The 11642-nt window shown below is 38.7% G+C and overlaps 1 protein-coding gene across 1 annotated transcript in view; it reads right to left on the bottom strand.

The window, feature by feature from the left end:
- Positions 1-3538: 3538 nt before the first annotated feature.
- Positions 3539-11642, bottom strand: part of CUNH6orf132 (chromosome unknown C6orf132 homolog) — a 43676-nt gene continuing 35572 nt past the window's right edge. Inside the window, exons 4-5 of the mRNA XM_070939816.1 lie at positions 4384-7231; positions 3539-3638 (exon numbers count right to left, since the gene is read on the bottom strand). Of these exons, the coding sequence (XP_070795917.1) occupies positions 3539-3638; positions 4384-7231 (2948 nt within the window). The remainder of the gene's footprint in view (positions 3639-4383; positions 7232-11642) is intronic.

Genomic DNA, 11642 nt, shown 5'->3' with positions numbered 1-11642 from the left:
AGAGGCAACTGGACTTTCTGGTTTTTCTTTGAAGACATTTCTGAAGAAGCTTCTTGGATGAGAAGCAAAACGTCTTCAAAGAAAAACCAGAAAGTCCAGTTGCCTCTTGAAAAAGCACCTTTGGGACAACCATGACCTGGATGACTGAGAATTTCCATAGACATCATGCAGAAATCATTTGAGACGGCCAGATGGTTTTTAAAAACAGTGTAGAAATAATGATTGGCTTTAAAATACACAATTATTATGCTGATGTTGTGGCATATCTCAGTGATTGTTTACAAACATGCAGTCTGAAATGAGTTTCAGAACTTTGAAAAGATGCTGAGAATACAAAGCTGTTGTTTATTGTTTTTCTAAATAGTTTTATGTCTCCTGCCAAAATAAGCAATAATCAATCAAAATTATTATTTCTTTGAAACCGGAGTTTGGTCAAAACTAATCATATGAATGGTCAATATAGGTAAAATCTAAGACAATTTCATGTAACATTTATGCTGAATTACTGAAAATACTACCTTAATTGCATACTGGAAATATCCAATGTTTCCATTTTAAAACATAATGCACGCATGGGGAGTTTCCTGAACAGAATCTCTCACTATTGGACATGTGGACAAACTCCTGCTTCTACTGAAGGTCAGAAGCCTCCTAGATCTTATAGACAAGAGGGTGAGGACCATTTTTTTTCAATCAGTTTATCTTAGTATCAAAGGTTATAATCAGGGCTAGTCCAAGTTGTTCCCTTGCCTGAAGCAGAGCAACAAATGGATACTTTATCATGGCAGGGCAGTTCCTCTGACACATGAGGCAGCAAAATCACAGAAGTAGGTCTTTCCATCCTGGCAGTAAAAATACAGAACAAAAAAAACAAACAAAAAAAACAAACAAAAAAAAAATCAAAAGGAAAAAACCATAAGCAAAATAACTAACCATTTACTTCCTTTCATCCCACCCATCTTCTGTTTAAAGTAAATTCATTCTGACTCCTGATAGAGGTGGCTTTACTCTAGATTCACAGATAGATAGATATATATATTGTTTTTGTAGATTTTCATGGGTAGAGGTATGCAAGTTTTGGTCTATTCAGGTCTTTTCCCGAATATATATATGCAAGAAATAAAGTAATATGTAAATAGAATGAATAAACACAATATAGAAGATGGTTTGCAGACTACACCTATTTAAGCCATTTTTGACTTAAATGTTTTGATACATTTGATTGCTTTAAATGGGAAGCATCCCTAGGGCACAGATAACCATCTCCTTAGTTTAGTGATTTAAATTGAACTCAAACTACACCATAATACTGCCAAAATATTTCTCTAAAAATGAATCTGCTGCCTGGCAAACTCAGCATGAAGTTACATGCTTTATAATTTCATCATATCATCATCATCTTCTTCTTCATCACCATTTAGTCATTGTCCACAGCAGGATGAAGGCCTCTTCTGCCTCTTTCCAACCAATATGGTCCTGAGCTTTGTTTTGCCAATTGAGTCTGCAATACTTGCTGATGTTGTCAATCCATTTTCTTTTAGGTCTCTTTCGTGGATGCTTTATCATTTAAACTAAGTTATCTATTAAATATATAAAAATAATGGCTATATACTTGTTCCTTTGCAAAATCTAACAGAAATAAATTGAGAAGGCCATTTTCCCACTCAGTTTTAAAAATTAAATTAAATTAAATTAAATCCATAGATAATTGGACTACAAGTAATCCATTAACTACAACCACAACTGGAAACAGAATTTCTATTGTTTTAGCAAGGTGGCTCTTAAATGAGCTGTGTCCAATTTTCTGATCTTTTTGCCCATGGTTGTTAACAGTTAAAAGTTGTTAAATTGAGTCATGTGACCATTAAGCAAATTGACTTGCCTCATTGATTTGCTTGTCAGCTGGAGAGGCCGCAAATGTCAATCACATGATCCCAGGATGCTGCAACTGTCATAAATACATGCCAGTGGTCAAGCTAGCAAGGTGAATTTTGATCACATGACCGCAGGGATGCTGCAATAGTCCCAAGTGTGAGGACCATTTGTAAGTCATTTTTTCAGTGCTGTAATTTTGAACAATTGCTCAACAAATGATGGTAATTCAAAAACTACCTGTAACTTTCATGTACAACCAGTACAAGCCAAAATGGATTACAGCTCTTTTCCTCTACTTAGGCAGTAAATCCCATTGAATAAGATTTACCTCCAAACAAACATATTTGACATTTTCCAAGGTGACCTTTAAGCATGCACTGCTTTCCCCTTCAATTAGAGATATAATTGGGTTTAATTTGTATAGATGCCGGCACCTGTTCTACTAAACACCTCTCATATCTATTAAATATTTTTTAACTCCTAAATCACAATAAGAAACCACAAGAAAAACAAGGTTGCAGACAGAATAATGGCATTCTTGAAAACTAAAACAATTCAGCAATGAATCGCCAGGTTATCCCGGCAGATATATGTTGTTTGGTTCATTTAAATCTTGTACAGTTTTTAATTAAAAATGACTCCCAAATTAAATTCAGCTGTGTGTTTTTAAAGGGGACTGCAAGAATTATATTAGTGTCTTTAGAATGGCTATCATTTTTATTTGTAAATGTAGAAAATGCAAAACCTAAATGACTATCTAAAAATGATTTTGAAGAAGTTCAGTCTCAAATATTTTGCAAGATCTAAGACTATTTGACAAGGGCCCCTGGGTTTCTATTTTTTTTTTCTATTCAGGATTCTAACAATGATGTGATAAACAAAAAATTAGTGGGTACAACTTAGAGATGCACTGCTAAGAAAAACTCTTGTCATCCCAAAGATGCTTTTTCAAGGGGCTCAGAGCTAAAGCTTCTTGGATGAGAAGCAAAAGGTCAGTTGCTCCTTCAAAAACAACTTTGGGATAACCATGACCTGGATGAATGAGAATCTCCATAGACAAAAGCTCCTGTCAATTTTCTTTGGTGCTAGCACTATTGAAACTGCAAGTATCACAAAAATTTAATCCTTCTCTCTTGCTCATCCTTTATTCCTCCGAACTCTTCCTTTCTTTTCCCACAACTGCGCCATTTTCTTCTAGATAACAGCTGGCTTTCTAAGCCATGTATGGCTGATCTAGAGTAGCCATGAGTGGGTTGTTGAACTACACTCTTCATCTTGGATCATGGATTATCTGCTTCACCATTCTGTTGCATTCTTCCTCCTTTGCTTGCGCTCCCTGAATGACCAATGCATGTTTGTAAAGATGGTGCTAGTAAGGTAAAATTTACTCCATGCCCGTCTTTTCAAAGCATACACCTATTAGTCAAATGTGCCCTAGAATCACATAGCTATTCTTACATTATGCAAAGACGCTTGTTACCATGATAGCTTCATAAGACTCATTCTTAACATTGTCTGAATAACTTAAAACTAATATGTTTACAAAAAGATACAGACCCTACAGAGGCGAGTTATAATACAGAACAAAGAATGAGGTCCAGATTGAGTAGTAACAAGATTGGGCCAAGCTGTGTGCAGATGCAGAGCTTCTGACAGAAAGGTCTTAATGAAGGCCTTGGTAGGAATAAGAAATGGGTTGTCTTGTTCCAGGCCTGACAGTAAATGTATTTAGAGTTCCATATTGTGGACTAACGTGGAAAGGCCTAAACAGAAGAAATATAAAAATTATCATTAGTTCAATAGAAATTCTTAGCAATAAATAAGATTCAATTAAGAGGTATAAAACTGTTAAAGACAGAAACTTTTCAAATCAAAGTAGATTTTGTTAGTGAGATAGACTTTGATTACCAGAAACACGAATACCAAATATGAAATACTTAATACAGATTTTTTTTTTTGGCATAATGGCTTTCTCAGTTAAATTCTAATAAGCTAAATTCTAATTATTTTACCAATATAAATAATAATCTGGATGGTTTGAATATTTTTGCTTCTGTTTCAAAAATACCGTAACTAAAGTGCCAGTCTACCTGGAAACAATAATTCTGTTGAATTATATAAGTTTCTTGGTACCCATGTCTTCTCTCTAAATATAATTTGAAATGAACAGTTGCACAGATCAAACAGTTACCCACTAGCAATACAGTATATTCCTCTCAGCTGAGCTCTTGGTGATTTTGATAGTGATCTTAGCTGTAGGAATAAGTATGGAAGTATGGAAGAAGCAGGCATTTGGCTGAAGGGATAGTCATCTGGTCACCTGACTGAATAATAACTTGATTTTAAATGGAAAATGAGCTTGTAACTCTAAAAAGGAGGGATTGCTTACATTATACTGGACAAAAGAAACTGCAGAATGTCAGCCTGCATACTGACTTCTGGCCAAAATATTTCCATGCAGCCCCTACTCACATTACAACTCCTATATTTATGACAAATGAAACATACCTGCCAGAGGCATTGGTGGAATAGTCTCCATTTTGGCTTTTATACTGGACATCATTGACAGAAGTATTGTAAGTTACAATTTTTCCAGGTAATTCCAAGGATACCCTTCGACCCTGTGTACCATTGGGAACATTTCTGTGAGAATAATTTGCTCGATGAATCCCTTCCACAGCTGAAGAGTTGTAGCCATAGGAGCTAGGTGTGCTCATACTGCGAGCAGACATAGCTGTCCTACTATATAAGTCATCAGTCTCTGATAGATAAAGGCGTTTTTTAATTAGAGGGCGGCTATTGGAACAGCTACTAAGGTAATTGGGGGTATAGCTGCCACCTGGATAATGGTGACTATAGTCACTTGGCCTTTGGACTGCTGATGTCAGAGAGTAACTGTTACCATAGTTATAGCTTGAGTTGTTGAAGTTAAGTTGCATATCTGAGATCTGAGTATCTGAAGGAAGCTTTCGGATTTCAGAGGTATCATTGCTGAACTCTGGTGGTGGAGGAATTATTTCATAATTGAATCCTTCTTCCACCTGATCCTTCTTAACTGTATGGTTTTGGGGTGGAGGGAAAAAATGAAAAGGACTTTCGGATGTGCTCAGTGGATCTTGCTGCTTCAAGTGACTGGAGTTTGAGTTTTGAAGCAAAATAGAAGAACCACACTTATTTGATGGAAAACTCTGAGATTCATTTATCTCCCTGAATTTCACTGTATTCCTGCATTGTTCAGTAGCATTGGAGAATATTTGTGGCATATTTTCACTTTGTCCTGACAAACTCCTGATATTGTTGTTGGGTGCACTTGATCCATTACACTGCTTACTTTCGGAGACTGCCAATAAATCCTTGTGTGGGTGTGGGGACTTTGGGACAACCTTGATAGAGTTGGGTTTTGAATTGCTGTAATAAATGGTAGATAACCCATTCTCTGATTGGCTGCTATTATTCAACTTGAGCTGAGATTTCTCCAATAAAGCACTATTACTTTGAGAGGCAGAAGTGGAACACTTAACTCTATTGGCCCGCAGTTGTGCAGCCAGAAGAAGAGCCATTGGAGAGCCTTTCTCTACTTTTTCTCCTGTAACAGGATGGAACAGAATATCACTGCTCAATTGCTCTGGATTCCTAGATAATTTGGATGTTGTTGAGGGCATGTTTCCAATAGAATCTCTTTGATTTTCATTATTACTTGGGCTGCTGGGTCCATCATGTGTAGCTTGGGAAGACATTGCAGAGACAAGGCTGTCAACAGGGACCAATCTCGACCTATGAGTCTTATATTGCACAGAGGGATCCTTGATGGGAGGAGCAGTTTGTGTGACTAAGGTAGCTTCAGAATTAGAAGAGGAAGATGTAGCTGGAGCCAAATATTCACTTTTGGGTTTTAAAGATGAAACTGGTGACTTGTGTGTGTGGACAGAAGAACTAGGCATTGTTGGTTCTTTCTCTGTACCTTCCAATTTTGCTGTTGAAAATTTTAACTCACCATTATTGACCTTATTGCTGGAAAAATGAAGAGTAACTTGTTTTCTTGTTTCTGGATTATGTTTCAGGTTTGCAAGTGCCAAAGGTGGGCCTCCTTCCTTGACTGGAATCAATAAAGCTTCCAACTCCTCTTTCAGTTTCATAGCACAATTTGCTTGAGTGGTGGGAAATTTGTCTGTAGTTGAGAAAGCATCTTTGGTGAAAGATTTGGCTGGAGAATTATTGGCACATTTCTTTTCTTTCTTCTCATTCTCGGCTCCTTGTGATATGTGTGTTTTTTTCACATCATGCTTAACTAGTTTTAATTCATCTGTAGTAACATTGTTGCTATCAATATCTGTGCCTTTAGCTTTAGAAACTGTAATTCTTTCAGTTGGTCGGTCTTCCTTTCTGCAAGTTGAGGACAGTAGGGTTGACAGTTCATTCTTCAACTTATCTAAATTGCAACGTTCTTTCCAGATATCATCATCAGACGATGCATGATCTGGAGATGAAAATTCTGTTCTTTCTTCGGTGGACCAAGATAAACTCTGTTTTTTCTTCCGTGGGTGTCTTTTGGAATCTGATGTTTCAGATTCTGTGACTAAAGCAGAATGCTTTTCCGTAGTAGTTTTGGCTCTAGCTTCTGCCTCCGAGTAAACTATGGTAGCAGATGATACAGTAGGTAACAGAGGAGTGTGATTGTCAGGTACCATTCTAGGAAAATATTCTTTGGGACTGGAGTCTTTTTCTCCTGAGGAAATAGATGATGTTCTCATGGGAGTTGGAGGGGGTACTTTTAATGATTTGGGGAAAGTGAGATGAGGCTCTGGGCTGGACTGCGGTAACTGTGTCTCCTTGTGAATAGGTATTGCTGGAGAATTGAGAGAAGTCTCTGATTTCCATTTGGACACACCATTTGAGAAGAGTTGTGTATGAACTGGTAATGAAACTGGAGGAATAGAAGATACCGCAGAATCCATAAACTCTGGAGGAGGAGGGGGAGGAGGAGGGGGAGGAGGAATGAAGTCTGGTGGAGTTGGAGTACTGGGAGAAGGCACATCAGAATATGGGAATGAAGGTGGAGCCATAGTTGAAAGACATGGAGCTGGCAATGCTGGTGGAGGTGGAGGTGGAGGAGTCATTGGTGGTGGAGGTGGAGGAGTCATTGGTGGTGGAGGTGGAGCTACCATGGAAGGTGGAGGTGGAACTACCACAGAAGGTGAAACTGGTGGTAAATCAACTGAAAATGGTGGTGGTGAAGGAGGAGGAATTGAAGGTGGTGGTGGAATGTAGTCATCATCCAAATAATCCTCCCCAAATGGCTTTGTCCTCAGATCAATGACTGAATTGTACTTTCTATAACTGCCATTGATTTGTGAACCTAGGAAGAAAATAATACATACATATATAAATATATTGCATTGCTCTCATTTTACACCAGAAAGAGTAAATTTATCTAAGTGAATATTTTCTGTTGGACCATATTGAGAAATACATTGAAAAGGTTTTGAAGGGAATAAGAGAAAATAGCTCCTCCCCCCCCAGCACCCCGGTCATGAAAACTCAGAAAAACAAGTACAAATCCATTTATAATGCCTTCAATTTTTGGTTTTCAATTGATTTTCTTTAAGATGCTGCAGTAAGTTAACTGATGTTTTTATAATGGAAATGGAAGTTTCAGTCACCGATGCTTTTTCTAATTTAACAAGTAGGAAGTTCTTTAGGGGAAGCTCATTTGGGCCCTAAGAGGCAAATTATGAAAGGACATAATCACTACTGCAGCAACCACATCAATTTTTTCTATCATACTTAAGAGAGCAGTGTGTGCTCACATGATGACTGGTATCTCTATTGAACAATAAAAAGGTCTATTCCTGTAATAGACATATCTATAATTTGCAATTGAATCTGTTCCTTTTGATGCAGGAGAGTAGATTTCTGTAACCTGCCTTCCCCCAAATGAACCAGGATTGCAAAATGTAGAAGGCAAAATCCCAACATGACCAGAGGACGTTCTGGAGGTGAACTTTGAGCTGCATCCCTAAATATCTGTAGAACTTTATGTTGGGGAAGCTGCCATTGCGTAAGAGTCAAGCTAAAAGCAAAGAGCTTCTGCTCCCATGGGAAGCAATAATTTGTGATTACAGATAAGAAGCCCAACAGATGACACAATTTATTCTGAATAGCAGCAGGAAGGAAAGTTTAAGTTTCTCCCCTGCTTCCGATGGATTAATAACCATGTTTTTTCCTACCATATTATTTTTATTAAGTACCCCAAAATGTCTATACATTATTTATATACTGTACATGTACATGACATTTAACATCATGATCAACTTTGCTTTAAAGGATACACCACAGACATTAATGCAACTCAATATAGAAATATAAAGCAGAGAGATGAAATATAAATGCATCTTCCCCTCTCAAAAAGACTTCTTCCCAGCTACAGTATTTTTCTATGGGAGAAGAGGATAATTTCATTGGTAGGATTTCATAATGACAGGGATAATAGTAGGGAGACAGGGAGAAATGTTCAATTCTCCCATCTGCCTAAACTGTGTTTTAATAGCCTATAATGGTTAAGTATTAAAACAATCACTCAAAGCGTGGTAATAGAAGACATCTACCCGGTTTATATTCTATTTAGAACCATGGTGGCGAACCTATGGCACGTATGCCAGAGGTGGCACACAGAGCCCTCTCTGTGAGCATGCACGCTGTCGCCAGTCCAGCTCCGTCGCATTTCTCCATCACGTTTCTCTCCATCGTTTGCAGGGAAACAAAAGTTTGAGGGACTAAAAAAAATGTGTGAAACAGCATCCTGCCTTCGTTGCTGTTGCTGCCCCGGCCTGCTACCTACTCTCACAGCGTCTTGTGCAGCAAAGTGAAATTTAGTGTGGAGCCACAATGCAACCCTGCATCTTCTCGGTTTGGCAGAAGAAAAAAAAAAGCAACTGACATCTGGTCAGTTGCTTTTCCTGCAGAGCTGCCTGTGTTGAGACACCCCGCCTCCCCGCCAGCCAGCTGGTCTTCAGCATGTAGCTTTGGGCTTGTCAGCCTCCAGACATCAGATTCCCACCACCCAGCACCAGTTCAGGGGTTCCTTTCCCCCCACACCAGGGAGGAGGGAAAAAGAGGGAGAGGGGGGTGGGAGGGAAAGAGAGGGAGGGAGGGAAAGAGAGAGAGAAACACAGAGAGAGAGACAGGGAAAGAGAGAGAGAGGCAAAGAGAAAAAGAGAGAGGGAGGGAAAGAGAGAGAGGCAGAGAGAGAGAGAGAGAAAGAAAGAGAGAGGGAGGGAAAGAGAGAGAGAGGGAGGGAAAGAGGAAGGGAGGGAAAGAGGGAGGGAAAGAGAGAGAAGGAGGGAAAGAGCAAGGGGAGGGAAAGAGTGAGGGGGAGGGAAAGAGAGAGAGGCAGAGAGAGAGAGAAAGAAAGAGAGAGGGAGGGAAAGAGAGAGAGGGAAAGAGAGAGAGAGGCAGAGAGAAAAAGAGAGAGGGAGGGAAAGGAAAGAGAAAGAGAGAGATATATAGAAGGAAGGAAAGCGAGAGAGGCAGAGAGAGAGGGAAAGAAAGCGAAAGAGAGAGAGAGGGAGGGAAAGAGCAAGGGGAGGGAAAGAGTGAGGGGGAGGGAAAGAGAGAGAGGCAGAGAGAGAGAGAAAGAAAGAAAGAGAGAGGGAGGGAAAGAGAGAGAGAGGGAAAGAGAGAGAGAGGCAGAGAGAAAAAGAGAGAGGGAGGGAAAGGAAAGAGAAAGAGAGAGATATATAGAAGGAAGGAAAGCGAGAGAGGCAGAGAGAGAGGGAAAGAAAGCGAAAGAGAGAGAGAGGGAGGGAAAGAGAGAGAGAGGGAGGGAAAGAGGAAGGGAGGGAAAGAGAGGGAAAGAGAGAGAGGGAGGGAAAGAGCAAAGGGAGGGAAAGAGTGAGGGGGAGGGAAAGAGAGAGAGGGAGGGAAAGAGAGAGAGGGAAGGAAAGAGAGAGAGGCAGAGAGAGAGAGAGAAAGAAAGAGAGAGGGAGGGAAAGAGAGAGAGGGAGAAAGAGAGAAATGATATTGCAAAAAATTTCTTTTTTATTGCTGCTGAATATAATATTTCAAAAGCAGGGAAAAAATGAAGGGGCATAAAAGTCCATTTATCATGTTTTTCTTAGAACAATTAGCTGAACTCTGCCTTGTTTATCATTATTTTAGGTAGTAAAACCTCATTATTCAGATTAAATTGCCGTGTTGGCACTTTGTGATAAATAAGTGGGTTTTGGGTTGCAGTTTGAGAACTCTGTCTCTAAAAGGTTCACCATCACTGTACTGGAAGGACAGTACTAAAAGAGGGGACATTGAGATCTGGAGTTAGAAGGATGGGTCTGAGGAGAGCCTGGAGTCTCCATATCCAGATTATTGCAATGTGTTCTACATGGAGCTGACCTTGGAAACCATCTGGAAGCTATTAGTACAAACTGCAGCAGTGCAAGCAATAATATCAGCCTTTCAGCATGCTGATGTGTCATCACTGTTAAACATGTTGCATTTGTTGCCAGTTGGCTTCTGGGTGCAATTCAAAGTATTGGTTATTATTTATAAATTAATTTATGGCATAGGATCTGGATAACAGAAGAACCATCTATCTCCAACTGTTTCATTAAGTGACTATCATTAAGTATTGTACCTTATGATTCTTGATGAACATATCTTTTCTTTTATGTACACTGAGAGCATATGCACCAAGACAAATTCCTTGTGTGTCTAATCACGCTTGGCCAATAAAAAATTCTATTCTATTCTATTCTATTCTATTCTATTCTATTCTATTCTATTCTATTCTATTCTATTCTATTCTATTCTATCCTATCCTATTCTACACACAGCACCCCACTTATTTGGTATCCAGGAAATGTTCCTTCCAGAGATGGCATAGATAATAGAGCTTTAGAAGCTGGAAAGCCTATAAAGAGTTGCTATAAAGAAGAACAAACAAAATACATTTTTTTCTGATTCTCAGCAAACAGGAACTGTGGCAAAGTAGATCTGCTCATTAACAAGGAAGTAACTGTATATGTTTTTAAAAGTTTGCTAATTGTCATGGCTACCTGACTACAGAAACTAGCTGAACTTGCTTTTAAGAGGCTGATTTAAGTTAATGATAGCTCCCCTCAACTCTGTGCCAAGCCTTCCTGCTAGCAATGCTAAATATTTTCCATTTGTAGTAAATGTTTTGAAAGGTCTCAGAATAGGAAGGCGAGAAAACTAAATCTGAGTTCATAATCTTAAAGATAAAGTGTTTATTTAAAAATAAAGTATGAACAGAACAAAATATGGGGGTATTGAAAAGTTATCAGATAGCACATTAAAAAGCTTGGTTGTCATTAAAGTGACCTTCCTTATGTCCTACAGATTTGTTGAGCAAAACTCATGGCCCAAATGCATGGATAATGCACTAAAGACCCCAGTTAAAGAAAATGTGATGAAGGAACTTTATGGTAATTAAGAGTTGACACTGACTTGATGGCATGTAATCAATCAGATAAACAAAAATTACATATGGCAGGGAAGCAGTTTTATAAGCTTCATGCAACTGAAAAGTTCTGACTAGAGGAAAATTGTACTTACCGTAGCTATAAAGGGGATGGTGATGGTTAAAGACATTTCTTTACTGGCATCCTGTGCAATAGGTATGCCAAGCTTAACTGAGCGTTGTTGTGCTTTATATTTGTCACTAAATTTAAATTCAGAATTAAAAAAAAAAATCTAGTAGGTTGTTAGCTATTATCAGTTATGGAATATAAGTAGTAGGATTCTTCTTGATT

Source organism: Pituophis catenifer, unplaced genomic scaffold (genome assembly GCF_029215685.1).
Source record: "Pituophis catenifer annectens isolate HBS135680 unplaced genomic scaffold, rPitCat1.0.hap2 SCAF_3, whole genome shotgun sequence".
Taxonomy (NCBI): domain Eukaryota; kingdom Metazoa; phylum Chordata; class Lepidosauria; order Squamata; family Colubridae; genus Pituophis; species Pituophis catenifer.
Note: the sequence above shows the minus strand (reverse complement) of the source record. Positions and strands in the feature narration are given on the sequence as shown.